Here is a 22756-nt window from a genome sequence, read left to right as displayed (position 1 = left end):
TCTTTAGCAAATCTCACTCTTTCACATGAAAAACTCACTGTGACCCATTTCTGTAATCAGGAGAAAATTGGGTTAAAGGCATGATATTTTCTTCATTACAAATAAAGAATGTGGTTAAAGAGAAACAAACCTTTTCTATTAAAGTTCTAAATGGGCATAAAAAGATTTTCTTTGCTGGATAAGAGTAAAAGTTAAGACTTACCTTGGTCAAATCCCAGGATCCAAGGAAGACTGATGCTGGCAACTCCAGGACTTCCTTCTTCTGCGTTGTTTTATACTCTGCTTCTCCCACTAACTGCTGTTGAACTCAAGAACCACTGCTTGTCCACCCATGCTGTATGTAGTTGCAATGAAGAATATGCTATGTTTTCCCATCTTTTCTGTTATCAACATCAAAGAGGTATGTCTTTGATGGAATGAAAATTTATGTTCATTCTTTGAACCGAAATTAACTCCTCAGTCTTAGAGGCCTTACAGCAAGATATTTATAGACATGAAGTCCTTTTTCTTTGACAATGCAGCCTTAAAAACATCAGGCGGGAAGAAAGAGAAACATCTGCCTTGATTTTGATTGTTTAATACTCAAGAGTGAAAAAGTGTAAAATCACAAAGCTTATACCACCACAAAAATGCAGTTTCATTGCAAATGACCAAAACACAAGCTGCCTGCAAAGTTTCACACAGCGGACATCAACAAACCCAGTTTCAACATTCTTACCGTCTTTTTAAACACCTGCTATTCACAAACATCAGTCAATACAGAGTTCTAGGTCTCTCACACATCTTTCTTTATATTCTATGCTATATTTGCTTTCTAGACCAGTGGTTTACACATTTGGAAAACAGTGCCCCACTTGTGATCTATATCAGCATATAAATACATAGTTTTTACCCCCCAAATGACTAATATTTTAAAAGCATTTTGTTTAATCCAAACTCAGCAGTAAAGTTCTTATTTGTATTTAATGAAAAGCACAACTTATATGTGTAAGCTTCAGAAGTGCATGCTGACCGAGGTTCTATGACCAATCCTTTCAGCCACAGGTTATAACACTTTTGCAGAAAGTGATCATAGAGGGTGAGTTAGTACATCAGACAGTAGGTTATATTTGCTGTTACTAGTAATACATGTATCTATGGCCCTGATTCTGCAAATGCAACCATTAGGCCTGCAGGATGCAAGTGTCCACCTCACTACACTTTGTTGCCTGAAGGTAATATTATCCAGAAGCTATCGTTACGTCAAAATGTCCCGGGTTCATGAGAACTAAATGGAAAATGGGCTGCTTACACAAACATTTTTAAAACTTAAACCCTTTTTACGTGAGATGCTTTGTTTTCGCAGCCTGAAAGTATTGATGCAAAGGAACTGTGCATATCTTTAAATGCCATGCTAATGCACATTTCCAGTTCCCTACAATAAACTAGCTTTCCAACATTTGATTAAAATACTGACCTTAAATAGAACTAGAGAATGTACACAGAACAAATTTTTCCCTCCAGACAATCAAAATAGAAATATACCTTGGGATAACCTACTATATCTGACAGTGATGTGTAAAGGAATTTCTAAAGAGCTGTTGTTGCCTCAGTGGAAACAATACTGATTTTTCTTCCCCCCCCCCCCCTTCAATGCTAAGGCCATCTACATTTTATGATTCACTTGCTCCTTATTAGTTTATTCCTTTATCTGATATTATAATCCTCTGAGCAGGTGAAGATAAGCATAGCAGTGTTGGTATAGTTGTTCCTAAGGAGCATGTCTGTCAAAAATTCCACAAGGTATCAATAAATGGGTTTGACCTTTTAAGTAGCTTTTTGTGGCTACAACATATGTTCTCTGCAGATATTCTTATATCTGTTTTACAGAGAATGTTTAAGTTTCAGCTTAGAATAAAACTTCAAGAAAACGAACACTGATTTTTTTTTTTAAACTCTGTTGCTTATTACAGACCTGACTTCTTCATTTATGCAGTTATTTAATACTTGAAGTACAGAATCTGATTGCTTGCAGTTAGGCATCTAGCTGGAAAATTCTAGCTTATACACTATTATTAAAATAAACACAGAGATGTTACCATCTTTAAAACCATAGGGTAAGCTAAGGAAACAAAAGTATAGGATGATCTTAAAAGTATTACAATTAATAACACCCTATTTATAAATGGAAGCACTAGATCTTTTTTGAGCACATACAAATAATTTTTAAAAAATATTATTATCCATTGCACAGTGAACAGTATAAATAAGCTTAGCATACATGCCTTCAGTGCTTCTACATAACTCAGTTTCCTATTCATTTTCCAGCCGCTGGTTACACTTCCAATTTCAACAAATGATTTCATAGTACAGGATTGAAAAATACCCAATCTTGAGTACACTGGTACTCGCACTTAAACAAAATGAGGAAATGGTACAGAAAATTTTGCAGTGCAGACAGACCTCATGAGTTAATCTTCAGAACATTAATAGCTTTGTACAGTTTCAAACTTAGTAACTAAGGCACACAACAATTAAACTGTCCCATATCTGAAACAGCATGATATGTCAGTCAGCATAGAGCTCCTCTTCAGCTTTGCATTTACATTCATATTATAAAGCAGCAGTCAGGTTTGAAAAATCTACCTTCTGTTAATATTAAGGAATCTGAAAAGTGACTAGCCATGCCAGAGTAAAATAGTTTAACTGGATTCTAATATGGATTAGCACACACAAAACTATGCTTACATAACCACAGGAAAAATATTCTGAGTCAGTGACCACCGGACTGGCACAACATCGCCGTCCGGATACAGGGGAGGTTCTACTCTGCAGAGAGGGTATGAGACAGTGAGGGAGTGAATGTGCGTGTGTGTGTGCGCATGTAAAAATAGCAGCTTCTCATTTGTGTATTGTATTTCTCATACATGTCCAGTATGGTATCTCCTTACCCCAGTAAGAAAAATATTTCGGCTGCTATTTTTGCTTCTGCTAGCACTGCACAGTTCAGTACAGTTTGTGATTCTGGCTTCTGATCTGGACTTTGAAGTCACTGAATTATAATTGTAAAGTTAATTATGTCCTTCATTTAACCAATGTGCAATCCAAGTGAAATTAGCTTATTTTCAAATTATTTCTTTGGCCTGAGGCAAATGTTACAGCAAGAAGAAAAAGAAAAAAGTAAAATTGAAGTCTTGGGTTGGGTTTGCAGGGCTAGTAATTGAAAAGGACATCTTCTCATTTGTAAACAAAGAAAGGATTATCTGGAAGTGACTTGACACACAATGATCGTGTCATCAATACCATTTTTACAAGTTTTCTTCAGAACAGAACACATATTAGCTAATTTCACTGTGTTAAGAAATTAAGCATTATGTAATAACGTTTGACATTTCACACTTCCCTTTAGCAATACCTAGTATCAAGGTAACCCATATACTGCAAAATAAATTGAAGCTATTAATGGAGATAGCCAGTAAAGCTGTTAAGAGTTCTCCTTACTTCAGTGGAAATGCTATCCAGCCTATTTTTAAAATATGCTTCCTTTTTAAAGATATTAAATGTACTACTGTCTAACCATAAAAAGCACTGTTTCTCATTGGAAATACTGTGAGAAATTCTTGCTTCAGTGTTACCTCCTTTTTTGCACTGCATTCTAGCTATACAAATAATACCATTTTTTTCAATTCTTGCTATGCTTAGTTTGATCCTACAGAATTGTATTTATTTTTTTATAGCTGTAATAACTGTATCTTAACATTTTTTCATTAGGTATTGCATGTAAGTACACAGAAATGGAACTGAAAATCAGCTACCTACCTCTCTTATTAGTCTTATATTCTGTTATATTTGTGGTTAGTAGCTTGAGATTTAAATAAATTGCTGAATATTTTAGTAACCAAGTACAATACAGTATTGAAAAAAAATAATGGAAGAGTCCTATTCAAGCACACACTTATTAATTGACCTGCTATAAAACAAACAAAAAATATATTCCTTTGAAACCCCCAGTAGAAAAATTCCTGTCTCTATGGGTGGAAAAATCTGAAGTTACTGGACACAGGTCTCTAAGGAAAAACATATTAATAGCATGATTTCTCCCCCACCCAAAAATAAAACTTCCAAAAAAGTAGTGTGCTGAATAGGTAGAGGCTTAGATTCAATACTTCTCAGTCTGATACTAAGAATCTAAGTAGTTTGAGTGTTTCCCCATCCCTTTTTTCTCTTTCTAAAAAAAGATAATCAAAAATATGTATAAACAAATTACTAACTAGACTTCATTAAAGAGTCCTTTCAGAACCACTGTCCATCATTATCATCATCATCTTCCTCCTCATGGTCCAGATAGAGAAGAGCGACTTTCTTTTCATCAGAAATAACTGACCTTTGGTCTACCATTCTTTGCAACTGTACAGTTTTATCAAAAAATGATTTTTCCACTACCTTTTCACCATGATCTTGAGAAAAACTGGAGAGAACAGAGTCACCTCTTTTATCTTCATTTTCTACGAAGTGGTCACTTTCAACTACAATCTGTGACTGACTAACAGAAGGGTCTTGCTTATTGGATATGAGCATTGTTGCTTGCTGTTCTCCACTTTTTACTGCAGATATTCCACCCATATTGGAAACATCCATTTGAAAAGTAAAGGATGTTTCCTTGGGTCCTACTTTAATATGCTTTACAGACCTACTGCTCTCAGATGACTCTTCGGTTTGTGAAAGATCTTCCAGTGTTTCAGAAATAGGTCTTGTAAAGATTATTTGCTCAGCATGAGTTTCTGCAGGACTTACTTTAATGTGCCTGAAAGATCTATTGATATCTGAGCTCCCTTCATTCTCTGGAAGATATCCTTCTTTGTTAATCAGCTCTGGAGTTTCAGAAAGGGAGCCCTGATAGATGATTTGCTCAGTGGTTTTAACTCCCACTTGACCTAGTCTAACCTGCCTTACTGAGCCTTCAGAAAGAGTCTGGCCTTCCAGTTCGCTGATTTCTGTGTGCTCAGAGACAGGCTCCTGGTAGATGATTTCTTCAGCTGTCATAAACTCTTGGGGACCGAACTGAATGTGTCTGACTGAACTTTGTGCCTGCGAGAAGTCTCTAGTGTCACTGACCTCCACTGTACCGGAGATTGGTCCTTCAAAGATAACTTGCTCAGTATGAATCTCTTTTGGACCTAATCTAAAGTGCCTTATTGATCTGCTGACATCCACAGACTCTTCTGTCTGAGAAAGGTTACCTGAGTTATTGACCTCCAGAGAGTCCGAAACAGGCCCTTCAAAAGACACTTCTTCAGTTACTTGCCTTGATCCTACTGTGACATGTCTTGTGGACCTGTTGAAATCTATTGAAAACTTCTGAGAAAGATTTCCAGAATCAATCTCTTCTACTGTTGTAGTAATAGGGCCTGTATAAATTACTTCTTCTGTGGTTTGGATTTCTTTAGGACCCAGTTTAAAATGCTTCACAGATCGGCTAAACTCCGACGATCCTTCTGTCTGAACAAGATCTTCTGTAGCACTGAGCTCCAGCATTTCAGAACCAGGTCCTTCATATACAATCTGCTCAAATGTCTGAACTTCTGCTGGACCAACCTTAATACGCCTTACAGATTTGGTCTCATCAGTTGATTGTGGTGAGTGACAGACTTCTCCAAAATCTGCAGTTTCCAAAACTGAACCATCATAAATAATTTTTTCAGTGGTATGATACCCTGTGCCACCACTCCTCCTCATTGTGGATGAGTTATAGATTTCTTGATCAGCCAAAGTTGTGTAGTTATCGCTCTGGGAGGAAGCATCTAGTTCTATATTGCTTCTACTATCAACAACTCTCCCTGAGCTCTCTTTTTTTAGGGAGTGCAACATTACCTTCTCCTTCTCACTTGCAATTACTTCACCAAGCTGAGCTACATCGATTTCATCAGTATTAAGGGTCTGTGACAGATTGACTTCAGCAACAATTGTCACCAAGCCACCCTCCTCTGTTTGATCAACTTTTTTGATATCAAATTCTAAGCTACTAGAGTCAGCTTGATTTTCTTTTGTTAATGCAGACAGCTCCTCTTTCACACTTTGTGGGAGACTGCCCTCCAACTGCTCCAAAGCTTCCTTCAGTTGATGTTTAGGGTCCTTTGTTTCCTTTGATAAAAGCCCTTTTATTGAAGTCTGAAATTCATGGGGAATTTTAATTTCTTTTTCAATAACAATGGATTCAACATGGGATGTTTCAGCTTCAGGATGCTCTTTTAAAATATGGGCACTTGCTTCCTCCCCTACCACTTGATATGTTTCTTCTGGAGAGCTTACACCTTCATCTCTCTTACTTTGTGTGCCTTGCAAAAATTCATCTTGCCAAGAATATTTAATAGTTGATTCTTCTTCTATATGAATTTGCCCATATACTGAGTCATCATCTTTTTCATTAATAATAGGATGATCATCAGGAACAGACACAAAATATTTTTGTTCAATAGGTGAGTCATCTTCCTCAGTTACTTCTTCAACATGAGTGAACCTCTCATGGCGTTGCTTCTTCTTTTTAACGTCTTCGTACGTGAAGGTTATGTTTTGTTCCTCCTCATCACCATAATGCCTCTCTCTCTCAGGGAAAGCATCTTCCACTTCCTCTACTTCAAAAGGTGTTGAAAAATCAGTCCTTTCATCAGTGGCATAATCTAGTGGCTCCTCTATAATCTCAACATTAACAGACATGTTCTTTCTGCCCTCATTGTCTTTCAGGCCATGATGTACTATATCTTCTATCTCCTCTTTGGAAGGAGTTACCTCAACACCCTCTCGAACGACTTTTCTAACATCCTGGCTTGATAGACCTCCTACATCAGCTTCATCAGAAATATCTATGTTTTCTTGAACTTGAGATTGCACTGTGATCTCAGTCTTTAATTTCCCATCATCTGGGTGTTCTTTCTTATTAAAATAGGTCACTTTTGTGTCTGTTGATATTTGTGAACTAGAAGACTGTGTAAAACTTTTAAGAATGTCAGCAACAATATTCTCTGCTATATTTTCAGTTGACAGACCTCCCACTTTATGACTTCTGTCACTAATTCGCTTGTCATCCTTCAGACTGGATTCTGCTTCTGAAACACTCACTTTGTGAATGTCAGCAGGCTTAGTTGCATGGTCATCTGTTTCTCTTCCTATGGAAGTTTTAAAACCTTGTAACCTGATTTCTTTATTACCCTGAGATTCTTCATCAGGAGCAGGCATTTCAAGACTGATAGGTATCTCAATGACTTCTTTGCTTCTTGAGTCCAACATCACATTTGTATCTTTTTTGGTTGATTCGCTTTTCAAAGTTCCTGCATTAGAGATACCACTCCCTGTTAACTTCTGGTTAATAACTTCCTCATGGATATATTTTTTCTGCTCAGTTTTCCTTCCAAAGTCAACACTTCTTTCTTCTATAAAAGGTTTCTCATCTGTTTCCTTTTTTTCTTCCTTTGTTTGTTTCTCTAGCTTGTCTTTTTCTTTCAGCAGAGATTTTTTCTCTTCAGTTGGTTTGCTGTCTCCTCTTTTTCCTTTTAGTGTGGTCTGAGTTTCAGTTATGGTTTCTTCATATTTAGATGGTTTAAAATTGGTATTCAGCTCGTAAGTCGGAAATCTAGTGAAGCTTGGTTTTGTTCTTATATTTTCAGAAATCCCTGGCTTCGTGTCAGCGTTGTGGTCCTTGTCTGATCTTTCAGCATGTACCGATTCTTTCGAAAAAGATACTGTGGACGAAGCTGTAACTTCCGTTTTCTTTCTTTCTGGAATCGTCTTTTGCTGCATTTCAGTGTTTTTCCAGCTACTGTAGGCTGGAGTAAATGTTCTTAATTCTTTGTGGTCTGTTACAATCCTTTCATCCTTTCTAACAGTTGTTGAAGGGCGATATACCGAACCAAGTACATCTCTTCCAAAAGCTCTTCCACTCGCTGTTGTCCATGATCCACCCTGTGCTGACTGAGCTGAATAACGTGCAGAACTGCTAGTATTTGTCACTGGCATTCTATGTCTTGTATCAGTGATCCTGATAGCTGGTGAAGCTTTATTTCTATTTCTTTCTTGGTAAGTAGAGTAAATATCAGTGTAGTTATATGACGTGTTTATAATATCTGCAAAAAGAGCATAGGCAACCAAACATTAAAATAGTGGCTTGTATCTAAATAATATAAAAATAGAGGGCATGAACTAAGAAATTTTATATTAAGTTTTTGAAAGAAATAATGGCTTCATTTTCAGTGGATCCTGCAGGTTTTGCATTATAATTAAGTCTCTGCATAAATTATATTAAAACTGAAAGCAAAGCTTTTTACTAAGCTGCAAGTTCTTGCTAATTTTACCTGTTGTGAGCTACTGGGTATTATGGCATTTACTTAAGGATTAGATCTTTCTCATTTATATTAATGTTCATTTAAATTTACAATTTCTTATTAAATAATGTATGCTAATATACTAGGCTTGGTTTTTTGCTTCATTAGCCAAGGTGGCCTGAAACTTCTCAGTTCCTATTGAGAATTAATGGCATACCTGCCACCACATACTGGAAATTGAAAACACAAATACAACCCTTTGTAGCTACAAGATACAAGAAGTTACAACAAGGGAGAGAAATGAAGAAACTTTTAGGCTCTATCTATACAATTTAATAAAATGTAGTAGAAATCATTGTCTGGCTCTAAGACCAACCAGCACTGCACAACTCAAATCTCCTACTCCTAAAAAGCGAGCCACATCTCTGACTTTTGGCAGTGTTTCCTGGTCTGTGGTAACCACTGAATATGCCTGAGCATTGTCTGAAAAAGTACTGGTAAGTCCAGATCAAAACTGTGCCAGGGACAGTGCTAACAATTTAACAGCAAGGCAGTTCTATATAGGCGTTTCAGCCTAGGCCCTCGTCTCTTCAATTTACTACTACAGACACGGCCTTCAAATCTCTTTTGGCACTACTGCTTACGACAGTCTGATGATTTTAAGACCACACATTCTTGAACTCAGGACTATTATCAAGACTAATTCTGTTATCAATAACAATGGCCACAGCAGTCAGATTGAAGGTCCATCTTATCTAGTATCCTGTTTACAGTGACCCACAGTAGATACAAAGGGAAGAGTATAAGAACAGGGCAAGTAAATAGTGATACTTCCCTGGTATACTCTCACAGCCTCCAGAGATTTGCAGCTCCTAAGATAGAAATGGTATCTTTATGTTTAGTAAGTATTTGATTTTTCTTTCATTACTCTGCTAAATTTCTCTTTAAAACCATGTAAACTTTTTAACACTCACAATGCCTCATGATGATGAATTCCATGGGTTTAACCACATGTTTTGTTAAATACCTCTTGCTTTAGACTTCAAAACTCTCTTAAGACCTAAGGGCATCCAAACATTCTTGCACTATTAGAGTTACAAACATCACTCCCTACTTACCTTCTCCACTTGAGTCATGATTTGACAAATTATCTCATATAGAATATTAACATTCAAAACCAATTCAATATTTTGCAATTTGCAATACAGTTGTAAAAAGCATTCTTCGGGAATACAATAACACAATAGTTTCCAGCTATATTTCATTTCATTCAACATTCATTTTTTAATACTCATTTTTCACCTTGAGGCAATTTCCCAGCATGCTGATCTCTCCATGTAATAATCCACTGGTTGCTCTCCCCTTCTAACAAAGCTCTGCAAAACACACAAAACGGCATTCCATTAAATATTACGATTATTCTTCCCAATATTTTAACATGCGTAAGTCTTACAAACTGAAACAATTATGCTGCAGTTGGGTCAGATCCTGAGTGTTTTTCATACTTCGTATTTTTATTACTGGGAATGAGAAATCCTTAGCATCTCCCAGACTCAGTTTGCAGACTCCAGTTCATGAGAACAATGCAATAATCTTACAGTAGGTAACAGCAGCAGACACAGTACAGTTTTAGATCTAATATTCCACATTAGCCAATATATTGCTTCCTGACATGGATAAAATCCAGTGATTTCCACTATGGAATCATAAAAGCTAGCAAATTTTTTCCAGAATGATGATCTTATAACAGAGTTAGGAGAAAACAAATCCACACAAAACTTAACAGATATTCAGTAAAGCTTTCTCAGAGAAACACACAGAAATGTTTTATAAAGAAAAGGCAAAAATGAAAAAAAATATTTGCAAGCAAATAGTCCTTTCCTGCTGGTAATATAGTACTAAAGGTGTTGTTGCAGTGTGATATATGAGGGAACTGTTACAGCCAGGATTTGTAAGTTCTATGCTTTTCAAATGAAAATTGCAGGGAAGTATTACTTTTACTGTCAAACACCAGCTACTGCTAAAGGAAACAACTTACAGTATTAAAGTAACTATTCTTAGTTCCTATTCAATCAGAAATCAGCACAACATATTTTACAGCAAAGGATTAGAAAAATTCTTTGTGACAGAAAATGCTTGGTTTCTTTAATAATATCTCTGTTTGTCCCCTCTATTCCTCAGTCTTCCATTCATTCTTTTTGGCAGTGACTGTCTGATAGCTTCTGTAGTTCCAGGAAGCCAGCACTTCCACAGGACTACTGTGGTCAAGGCTTTCTCCTCTTCACCAACCAAGACATCATGTTAGCTCAGCAGCAATTAAACAGAAATGAACAGGACACCAGTTTGTTTCCCCATGTAATGGAAATTATATCACTACAAGCAAATAGCAGAAGCAGGCAACAACAATCTGCTTCAGAATTTTGTCTACTACCTATTCTTGGTGCGCTGATGCACAGAATGGAGACTCTTTGAGTTGCCTCTTCTATGCTGGTGACACACATTAGATGGTCTTGGAGACATTATCATAGAATCATAGAATAGTTTGGGTTGGAAGGGACCTTTAAAGGTCATCTAGTCCAACCCCCCAGCTTGAGAATACTGGCTATCCTTCCGTTATGCCAAACTTTGCTCCCTATACAGCATGCACGTACAAGAACCACACACCCTCAAGACCAATCTGACAGCAGCCACAGGCTTGTTCCATTCCTGCATAAGGTTACTACCCTTATGTTCTCCTTTCTAGAGTGGTGGAAAACACTCCACAGGTGCACTTCCCACAGAGATTAGCAAAACTGAGGGGCAAAACATTTTCAGGAGTAATTGCTGTGCATTAATAATATTCAAATAGGAACACAGCATACTTTCATCCTCTCCGGGAGCAGGAGCAGACTAAGTGCATTCTCTAGAATTACTCAACTGCTCAAAAAAAATAAAACAAAATTGTTGGCTTCTTCCATGTACCAAATACAAGAAGTAGCTATTAGGGTGATCTTATTCAGTCCTAGAAGTTTTAGAGATGGTTATCCAGTAAGACTGAGTCTCAGAATTCCTGATAAATTCTCTGGAAATCTTTGTGTGCTTTCCTTCCCTCCTGCTAGCTCTGACATAAAATATGACCAGCCATTTTTTAAAAAAAGAAAAAAAAGCAGTTCGTCCCTTTTCTACTTTTGCAGGGCCACAAGCTATGTTATCCCCAAAAAAAGTGTTCAACTGCAACATTCTGGTGCAACAGCCTAGAAATTCTATGGCAGGTTCTTTCAATATGCAACTGAATACTATAATGAGTACAGTAACATTGGTGTTTTTATATTCCCTTCTACTAGTGAGATACCTGTTTCATCATTTCCAGTTTTGGAAATGCCAGATGTTTTGCACTGATAACATACAGCCGCAACATGAAAGTTGTCAAGAGTAAGGCTGGAGGATTGTGATAGCCAAGGCTTCTGACTCCCTAGCGGGGGGGAGTTGAAAGCAATTTAGGACTGTGGTATAAACACATTTGCCAGACATGTCTGTCAAAATTAAGAAAGCAGGCATTTTAAACATCCCCTGTAGATTTCATACTTCACGTGACTGATCACTTTGGACATTTTATGCTTCTTTTGGTTTCTGATTGCTTCTAGATTCAGTAGGACAATGCTACATGAAGAAAATATCATTAGTAAGGTTTTCTTTGTAATCATGGATTTGCCTGGATTCAGAAGAAAAGCCAGGTTAGAATTACCTAACATATTTACAGGTCACTTTCCCCCTTAAAACAGGCTCAGATGGACACCCATACTTCTATTTTGTTACTCAAATTCAACCCTAGGATAACCTTTATTAGGTAAAGCCAAAGTAAAAGCAATCTATCTTCCTCCATGTTAAGAGAGGCTTTATAGGAATTAGATCACTTCAACACACATAGAGAATGCTCCCAGACCAAACATCTGACCTGATGAAGCCAGTGAGCGCCAAATTGCTCCGATAGACACGTGCTAGAGAAGCTGGTGGTGACATTGCAGAAACACAGAAAGAAGCTGGCAATGAAAGCGTTAACCATGACGACGGAAACCAGGAATGCGGGTAGTTTGACTAAGGATTTCTGGCTGCTGTTAAAACAACAGTTGTTCAGTTGCTGCAGCAACGTATGAAGTCACTAAAAATAAGTTCCAAGAGGTAACTGTATATGGCAAAGGGCAACAGCACACAGAAAAGCTGCATCTGAAATATTACTACTGAAAATACACTGCATTTGAAAATGAAAGGCAAAGCTTCATGAAACCTCTATAAAACTGGACCATGAATCAGTGTTTTACTGTACACAGTTCATAATATGTATTTCCTCAAGCTTATCAGATAAACAAAAAAATGTTAGACTAACTTTGGCTTAATAAACTAGCATGAGAAATTGTAGTGTAATGTACCGAGCACTGGCTTGGAAGCCAGCAAACTCAGGTCATGTAGCTTCAGTTTATGCAAGTCACTTGGCTTCTCAGTTCCTTTGCATCCTTTCCCAATAGCAATCATTTAAACCGTAAACTCTTCGTGGGGGAGGCTGCTTTTAATCTTAAACTGCTTGAAGAATGGAGTGTTAATCTCAACTGTATGAACTCAAGCATTCACAGTAATAATAAAAAACCTTCCTCCAAGCAGCACTCTTCTAAAAAATAACAATGTCAGCTACTTCCTGGAAATCTGGTCCCAAATGACATATACCTACACTGTGTTAATACTTAGTTTAAGTGTTGCCGGAAAGTATTCCGACTGCACCTTTAACTCATCTCATTATTAATGTCATTTATCTAAAGTTAGCAGCAACATGCTAGTCAACCTGAAACCCCACGGTGTGCTGGATGACAACAGAAATAACTAGTCCATGAAAGCAGGTGGATGAGATAGACTGGTTGGGGTGGGGAGAGAGAAGTTACCAAAAACAAAAGCATGCAGTGCAAATGTTACCATGGCCATTCACAACAGCAATGCCTTTGTTTCAACTACAGAAGCTCAAAATCTCAGATAGGGGCAGTTAGCCAGCAGGCTGTAAAAATTCATCCTCTCTGTCCGGGGTATTTGGGAAGGGGTTATTAAAAAAAAACTCTCCAGGAAGTGGAATGGAGGAAGCATTTTTAGGGTTAAAGGCCACTCCACATCTTTTTGGCATCACAGGATGGGAGGACAAGGACTGTGTGAAGAACAGCAGGTAACTGACTGCATGTTAAGTTCCCTGGGTGTAGAAAACTCAGAATGTTCTCAAAATAAAACAGATACAGGAATAGGACAAATTGGGTGGTACAAGTTTTAAAAAGGAAATAATCAAACTGACTGAAAAAGCTGTGGTGAATGGCTGAGGAGGCCTTAATGCTGGTGATGATTTCTTGAGAGCGAGCCACAGAAGGGGTTAGAAGTGTTGATGGAGGAAATCAGCCGCAGGAGCATTGGAAAGTATGCCTGACAAGTGTATTAAGAGATCCTGACAATGACCATGACAAAAAAAACAACCCCACACCCAAAACCAAAAACAAACTTTGTAGCCTTGGCTGCTTCAAAATGCAGGGTGGTAACCTAGAACAGAACATTTGCATGACACTAGCATTTCAAATGGAAAGTATTCCAACTGCACCTTTAACTCATCTCATTATTAATGTCATTTATCTAAAGTTAGCAGCAACATGCTAGTCAACCTAAAAATATTTTAGCCTTCAACAACAACATATTTTAGAGAGGGCAGAAAAACTACTTAACTTATGGCAAAGGCTCTGGGCAGCCTCTGCTATTTGAAGAGAAGCAGCTTCTGATAGCTGAGGAGAAAGGATTGATAGTAATTCTGATCCTAGGCAGATTTTCTATCTCCTTTTAAAATTAAGAGTCTTAGACAGTGAATAATTCACCACTTCTGTCTGGAAATAAGACTTAAGCATAGTCCAAGTAGTTGCGGTTTTGCACGGTCCCAAGACCACAGAACAAAACTGCAAGACACTTGATAAATATTTACTTCAACACTGGTGAAAAAGGATTGGGGATGAAGATTCACATGAGGTATAATTTCATAAGGCCACATACGACATATATTTTACTTCCTGAGTGAGCCTTAGCTCCCAGAGCAGGAAGGGTGAGTGGAATCAGAAAGGAAGTACACTTGGTCCTTGGGGAAGGGTGTTCCTTGCAACAATGATCCTTCTTGCCAGTCCAGGAGCAATGTTGACTAACGGAAATAACTGGCTTTAAAACAGGACCTGTAGGAGTTCTAAAACAAAGAGAAAATACAGGGTGGGAGGTATAAAGAAAGCTCCAAGAAGTAGACCAGATACCGCACCCTTAACATGTAATGCCAGGAGGACAGAAGGTGCCCAGGCCCTCATGGAAACTTCTCAGTGGAAACTTCGGAATGTTGAACTAAGTGTGAATAGGTGCCTTTCATTTCAAGTATGCATAAGCAAGGGTATGTGCCAGCATCCTTTGAGAAAGCAAACTGAAGCTGTCTTCACATGCCCTGGTTATCACAGATAAAAAGACTTGGGAGAGGACCAGGATTTGAAAAAGTACATAGATAGGCAGTCCAGAATTGCCTTACTGGACAGCCCACACCAATTCCCTCCCACAGCAGTGTTGGTAGAGGCATACAGTAGGGAAGGCATTATTTTCTTAAGTGAAGGGAGAATAAAAAGAGGAATAGGCAAAACTGCACAAATGTAAAAACATGAATCAAAAAATCACTTTTCAGCTTCTGATATTTTAAAAGAATTTTGTTTGCAGGCATTAGCATGTTTTCTGATCTGTAGCAAGGCCCATTTCTCTGTTTTCATCTACAGATCTTTTTCAGTAGGTAGATGCTCATTTGTCCACCGAAGTCTGCCTTGCCAATGCAATCAGTGAGACAGGTTGCATTCACTACAACCAGATGAAGCAACCCTGCAGGTTAAGGACCTTCTTAATGGGACAAGAAGCACATGCTGCAGGTGATGCTGAATTGTTCTTTCATTAACAAGGGTAGGGAATCCTTAGACAAACCAAGAATGCTCATATAATCAGTGATATAAACTCTGGAGAAGTTCCATAATTTAATGGGCTTACAAGGTTTTACAGAGCAGAAGCACTGATGGTTCACTTATTAACTATAAGCGTGTCCAAACAACTAAATATCTGGGCATTATCATTCCTAATTCTGGATGAATGCTAATCATCGAAACAATTCTGATAATTCTGTTATTGTGAAAGTGCTAATCCCATTTTGGAGATGAATAAACCGAGGGAAAAAGTTTAAGTGACAACAGTAAAGGTAACATCAGAGCTAGGATTAAATTTAGAAGAATCACATGTTTTAGCAAAGTTAACAGAATTAATACACACTGATAAGGATCACAACTGGCTACTATTTCCACAGTTTCTCTTCTGCTAGCAATGCTGCAGACACTACTGCCTTTCCAAGGATCACGAGGATCCCACACCACCAACAAACATCCAGGTACTGCTGCTTAACAATTGACTGCAAATTATTTGTCCCACATATCGCTTGTGGTTTCATCTTGTCCAGAAGCCAGCCTTGCTCTGTACCTTATAGCACACAGTCCTCAAGGCATCTTGAACAGACCATTTTTGCTCTTTGATGGAATACAGATATTCTTTGCTCACCGGTCTGTTATAAAGCTGTTCAGAAGTTATTCTGTAAAGCTTCTCATTTGCAGTTATGCAACTGGAATTAAATTTCATATTTATCAGTAGATTGCTTTAGTCTACACATTTCATCCAAAATTTAGCTGGTGCCATCTTTATCCAGACTTAGATAGTTATTGGTTTATAGCAATGTTACACACTTAGAACACAGCATTAATCCTTTAGGACACAGAAGCATACATCATCTATAACTGGTAATACCACTGTCTGTTTTCTCCGGTTGAATATGAATAAGGCACACAATATAGACAAGCTAATGACTGAGCCATACTCCTTAAAAAGAATACGAAAGTAGACTGACAGTGAATTTTTGCCAATTATTACTTTGCTGAACAAGAATGGCACCTTTCTGTATTTGAACATCAATATCTCAATAAAATTTATTGAAAAATGTTGTGTTAGTTGTAGAAAAAAACCATGATCTTTACAATAAGGCAGTATCTTCCTCCAGTTCGGAAGTTTTGCTTTGTTGGTTGTTTTTTTTCTTCCAAATTGCTTTTATGCCATGTGCCAACTGATACATCATGATTCTCCAGACAGGAGAATTACTCTGGCTTTTAAACTCCATAGCTACTAAGTGTCTAGAGAGATACACAGTACTGAAGATTCATTAGCAGAGATGTTGTTTGCTGATATCTCACACTTGGTCCAAACACATTTCCATAAAAAAACAAGGATGGAAAAAGCCAGGTTTTAATCAAACAGACTTTTCTGTTATCATCCCACTATCCTACAACTGAAACAAGAATGGGGAACACTACTTATACTGATGCTGCAGGTGGACACTAATGAAAATACTTCAACAGTGAAATGTGCCATATAAGCTGACAGATGGCAACTATGCTACCTCATGTTTTATTGATTGCAGTTTAGGGATACTGGCTCCTCAGCTTGTAATCAAATATTGCATCAACAATTCACATGAATTTTATATCAACTTGATCAGGACTAGGGAAGTTTCTTACATAGCACTATCTTTGTACAAAGTTAATAGGATTCCTATGAATCGTATTGGGTTCTCTAACACATTGTTCTGGGGACAGAAGAACAGAATGAATTACTACCAGAGGGAGTTTTGCTTGAGTGATCAAATTCCAGTCACCTCTGCCCACTGGTAATTCTTACCAGTGTTACTAACGACTAATGGTGTTTTACTATTATTACAGTTTTCCCAGAGATCTCAGACAACTCCACATGTATTAGCAGCCTTCTGAAAGGGTCTTACCTTCCTTTCACAGACAGCACAGTCAAGCACAGGATGGTGTGGTGACCCATGTCACAGAACAAGCCGATAGCAAGCTAAAAACTGATGTTAGGGGTCCATTCACTCTATTTAACAAACCACAATACATACAAGGAGTCTTGATCTGAAACTTTAAAAGTAGCTATCTGTATGTTAAATGCTGGAAAGAGGATGAATGGGGCTCCCGCATCTACAAAAAGGGATTTAAATTATCCTCTAATTAGACAACTGAGTGTGACCACAATTCTTACCTGTAGGTTTCAATTTCAAGGATGAGGCCTGCTTTCACCTGCAGTAGTTCTTGATAGTCCTTCAGGTAATCTGTGATTGACATGGTCAGAAACTGCTTTTCCTCTTCTAGGGCGTCGATTATCCTCTAAAAGAAATTAGTTTTGAACTAACATAAAAATCTGTAGACTTGAATGCCTAATAATTTAAAAGTTTTAATTAAAAAAAATAATCTGAGACAACAATAAATCAGTATGTTCCAGAACAAATCAGCTCTATGACCTCCTCATGTACAATCTGAAATACATTGTTACTGAAGCAGAGTTTTATGCTAAGATTTCATTTTATGCCTTACTAAGCTAGTTAAATACTTCAGTAAAACCCACTCAGATGCCCTGTACAAAAGTTACCAAGTATACATAGCAAGGAAAATACACTCCTTTATAAACATGACTTAAATGCGACTCATTTTGTCATTTTAAGAGCACAGATGTACATGCTTAAATCATACTTGAGACCAGGAATTTTGGCGATTGCTTTGCCATGAGAACCTGGCCTATTTCACTTCATCAGTATTTTCAGTTCCATAGACTTGCAGGTCCAAATCATGGATCCAAATTTTGGATTCTAGCACCTGGAGATATTCATAGTGCCTAGAAGGTGAAGGATGAACCTCCAGCAGGTCCTTCGAGCCAAGTTTTCTACAATATTTGGACACCTGCTTTATAGTGCACCCAGCTTCGTCCTATCTGCAACTAAGAAAATACTCGAGGGACTGCTCGTTTTCATCTTGGTAACTAAATACAAGTTCATACTTTTGGGGAGCATGTATATGGGAGGAGAGTAGTTTCTATGACACCCACAAATGACTTGAGAACAGCAGCACTGATGAGATAATAGGTATGGCCTGCCCATCGGTCTTTAACAAGCTTTAGAAATGGAGAAAGGGATTGATGAGCAGAAAAATACTGAAGTCCAAAAGGGTCTAAATTTGAACATACGCTGAATACCAAATGGAAGATTAAACACTGAATAACTGTGCACAACAGAAAAAGAAACCAAGCCTTACACAACAGAACATGAAGATTTCATTTAGGCCAAGACAACTGACTCTCATGCTCTTGAAAAGAACATCACAGAAAGCAAGTGCTTTAATCACTGGTGTCACCTCTCACATGAAGGGCAAATTGCCATCTTCTAGAAAATAAGCCCTCCGCTGATAATTGAGAAGAGCTTGTTCAGTGCAGACTCGTAACTACAAGTATCAGTGTTAGCTGTTCAGTGCAGCTCTTAATGGTTTCCTCACTGTGGATAGAACCTACTAACCCAGACCAATCCTCCTCAGCCAGCAGACTGATGCTAACCGAAATACGATGGGTTACACGTTCTGGGGGCTCGGAAGACAGAAATTAATTCTCAGCAAAGGCCCAGTTCTATTTCTCTCACAACGCTCTGCACTATGCAAGGACACTGTCATTTACAGAGCAAAATCTCATATACGTGTATAACACTGAACGGAGAGCATATTTTAGATTGAATCCTAACAAATACTTTACAATACAAACTGGAAAATCAAGACACTGATAGTCTAGTTTTAAAAAATTCAAAATACATCATTTATATGCAGCAAGTGTTCAAGTATTACAGTATAAGCAATAGCATTAAAATGAAGATACAGCAGGGACTCCCCAGGCTGGTTAATGCCAGTATGATATGCTAGGCAGAAATAAGGTTTAAGAACTAAGAATATGAAGTGCTGGCATTTAAAACATTCATAGTTGTATTTTTTTTTTTTTTTAAGCAAAGTAGAAAAGTCTTACAAAGGAAGCTGCCTATATCTTTATATACATGTGGGTATATCACTCTATATAACACACGTTAATCTATTGCTTCATTTTCATTTGCAGCTGTTGTTAAACAATTACACTGATTTTTTTCTTTGACATGACAAACCTTGCCTACAGTCTTCGGTGTACCTTAAAACTCCCTTTTTATAGCAGAAGACCAATCATATCTGCGTATCTGAAAAAGCACTATCCACCATCCCACAGCCTCATCCAGACTGCAGTGGAGGTAACAGCCTGTATGGTCACGCAGCGGCAAGCAGAACTGCTGACCTGTAGCAGCTCTGAGGCAACAATCCTGTTCAAGAACTGACCCCATGGAAATTCCCAAGATGAGAAGCAAAGAAAAGTGCCAGGCCCTGCTTTTAAAAGGAAAAGGCTATCGAGCAAGAATGGACAGGGTGTTGACAGATCCAGAGGAGTCAGCAAAAGGAGCAAAAGACAAGACAGACTGGATCTCTATAGGACCAACCCCAAAAGGTGATAAGAGCTCTGATACAAAACATGAAGTGATTCAGGTGTTTGTTGCCTCCCCGATTAACCATCGAAACTAACATATACATGTGCATGCATACGTTAACAAGAGCTCCACAATGCACAGGTCTTGCTCCAGTACCAGAAGAATCTGTACAGGGAATCTGTACGCTGCACTATACCGTGTTGAGCTCTGTAAGACTTGGGGATATTCACACCTTTCTAAAGACATAGGAACTTTGGTCCCTCACCCCCAAATTCTGTAGTCTGGGCCTGAAAAGCCACCTAGATCTTACCCACTGGATTTGGAGACCACTCAGGATCCAAAAGCTTGAGTTAATGATTACCATAAGGGGCTACATAACTCAGCCAGCTGTGTAGTAGTTCCAAAGGAATTCACTCCAACAGGAGCAGACGTTGTATAGACTGGATGGCAGACAGCTGCTCCTCTAGCCTTCCAGTCACTGATGCTTAAACATAATGCAGAGAACAATTGGTCTTAAGTCCTGTTTCCAAGCATGCCAAAAAGTACATAAACCACTTCGGCAAAGTTCAGGAGACTGCAACCCATTTTGCAAAGGGTAACCTGTATTGTTGCCGCTGTGTTTGCTTCACACGGGGCTTTTTTGGAAAGATTTGTTTCTCAACCAGATCAATCCCATGCCCCCCCCAATCCCAATGATGTCTTGCTAGAGCTAAGTAACTGAATGAAGTGATTTTCTCACCCTTCAGATGTTCCTTTCCAGGCAGCAGTGGGAAATTTTAGAAGGGCAGTAGGAGGAAAAGAATTTACTTGGGTCATCCAAGCTGTACCTACTCAAAGAATAAAGAGAGGATTCCAGGCTCCAGCCTTTTCCATCTGGTACTATTTACCGATCCCACAGCTCATTCAGTGGCTCAGCAGGGGAGGAACCAGCACTGCACTTAGCTGGCTACAAACTGATACACAAAAAAATGCACGAGATACTGCTATTCTAAGTTCATTTGACAAGATGTTTTCTTCTTTGGGGCTCACAACACTGATGCAGGAACCGATCCTAAACCCACTGTATTAGTGAAAAATATCTGCCTCGTTTCAAAGCAGCAGGATGAGCCAGGGCCATTTTTACATCCAAAAAATACAGGCTTTCTCAAAGCACTGAGAGTTTTTGCATTAAGTATTGTCACAGCACACAGCTAAAATTATGGAAGTAGGAGACCAACTGAGTTCATCCCTTTAGCAGCCAGGACCAGTGAAAATTTTCCAAACAATGTAGGATTTACAGCTTGCCTGGTTCAGCTAAATTATAACTCCAAACACATATTTCTATTTAACATTGCTGAAAGCTTTAGTGAGGATAAGGACAGCGCAGGACGCAAAGATGGACATATAAGGCGACTGGATGATATATGGAAAATATGAATAAATCTCATTGCCATTGCAGCTGCAATGAACAATAATCACTTGACTTAAATCTGTGCATACGTATCATTTCTATGTGACACTTTACAATAAATAAGCATGGAATAGATGCTCTTTAGAGAGTAGTTTAAAATCCATGCTGAACATACTTTCACCAATAAAAGAAATCATGAGGGAGGAAAAAAGCTTTGATCGCAAGAACAAAACCTGAAACAGCTGCTTCTACACGTTCTATAATTTTTCTTCCTGGATGTGAGCAAGAGATATTTTATTTCTCATGTACAGTGGACTGGCCACTGGAAAAGCCTTTCTCATTAAAACCCAAACATTTAAAAAATTAAACAGTTCAGAAGTTATAAACCTTATGATACCATTTTCACCAGAACTTAAGTATTATCTTTAAATATTATCTATTCAAAGATAAGACAGCTCACGTGTTTTCAGGTTGGCTATCAAAGCACTTTCTTCTTCTTATATTACTAAGAGCTGAAGCTATTGTTCCTGTAAAATCCAAAGTGCACCAAATGCTCGTGAGTAAAACATAAGTTTGTTACGTTGGTACCAAAATTAGAATCCATTTTTGAGCATTGAATCGACAATTCAAGAGCTTGCATTGACTTGGGTTATCTGACTTCTACAATGGGTTGCTCTGTCTCCACTTGCTCTTCTGAATAAAATTATTTAAAAATACAACCAGATGCAAGGACAACACACTGGTACAAAAACACCTTGCTGAGCTGAAAGAAAGAACACACCTGTTCTCACTGACTTTAGAAGAAGAACTTGTAGCATAGATAGTGAGCTATACAAAATGCTCTTGTTAAAATAACACCCTGTTTAAAGGTTTTCAATTTGAGCAATGATGATAGAGGATCAATGAAGTTTTCATTATAAATCCCTAATAACAAATATAAACAGCAAGGAGGACATACTTTGGAAACCAAAGTAATGTTAAATATTAGTAGGCTTATGTACATTTATATAAACTTACAGACCTTAAAAACAGGAAAAATGAAGAGGTTATTTTTTCTTCTTTACATTTTCACCTGGCTTTGACTGAGGGATAGGTAAGTAATGAGGGATTTACATACAACATCTTCTTTTAAAGCTTTGGAAATATTTACATACATGATTGGAAGAATGAATTGTCCTGTCAAAAATGAAAATAAAATTGATTTAAAAGTCAAAAGCCTTTCTGATTACTTCTTACGTACCTAATCTGCCTCAGCTCACAGCATCTGCGAACTATACAACCTGCAAACAATCTAGCCACGTACAAAAACCAGGCACACAGCAACAGGTCCCAGTCCTTTCCCAGCTGCCAGCATCTCCATAATCTACCGTGGCAGTTGGACACAATGTCATCATTAGCACTCGGGGTTCAGACAAACACCCAGCTCCAGCAGAGTGTTAATAAAAGGTCTAACGATGAACAAAAGAAATGTTGCCCTCAGGAAACCGATCCATGGTCTGGATGATCTAATACGTGCTCTCCACTCCAAATTTGATGAACTGATATTTTGCTGTTCTGGCATTTGCTGATCTGACATCGTGTTACACCAAACGTTATTCTGACAGCAAGCAAATTCTCAGCTACAGAAGCCACAACCCTCGGTTT

At 38.1% G+C, this 22756-nt stretch overlaps 1 protein-coding gene across 1 annotated transcript; it reads right to left on the bottom strand.

Moving 5' to 3' along the window:
* Positions 1-4272: 4272 nt before the first annotated feature.
* Positions 4273-22472, bottom strand: SYNM (synemin, intermediate filament protein). The gene is made up of 4 exons (XM_010283133.1): positions 22416-22472; positions 17442-17566; positions 9597-9670; positions 4273-8096 (listed from the first exon to the last, which is right to left on the bottom strand). The coding sequence occupies exons 1-4, from the start codon at positions 22470-22472 to the stop codon at positions 4273-4275; spliced, it is 4080 nt and encodes a 1359-aa protein (XP_010281435.1).
* Between the last annotated feature and the right edge of the window lie 284 nt (positions 22473-22756).

Source organism: Phaethon lepturus, unplaced genomic scaffold (genome assembly GCF_000687285.1).
Source record: "Phaethon lepturus isolate BGI_N335 unplaced genomic scaffold, ASM68728v1 scaffold473, whole genome shotgun sequence".
NCBI lineage: Eukaryota > Metazoa > Chordata > Aves > Phaethontiformes > Phaethontidae > Phaethon > Phaethon lepturus.
This window is presented reverse-complemented; position numbering and strand designations above follow the sequence as displayed.

Bases quoted from the DNA above. Each gene is read 5' to 3' on its own strand.
- SYNM (XM_010283133.1), bottom strand. From the start codon at position 22,472: ATGGAGATGCTGGCAGCTGGGAAAGGACTGGGACCTGTTGCTGTGTGC. The intron at 9,671-17,441 runs GTAAGAATTGTG...TGTGTTTTGCAG, and splicing joins CTTGAAATTGAAACCTACAG to AGCTTTGTTAGAAGGGGAGA. The intron at 8,097-9,596 runs GTGAAAAATGAG...CTCTTTTTGCAG, and splicing joins TGCTGGGAAATTGCCTCAAG to ATATTATAAACACGTCATAT.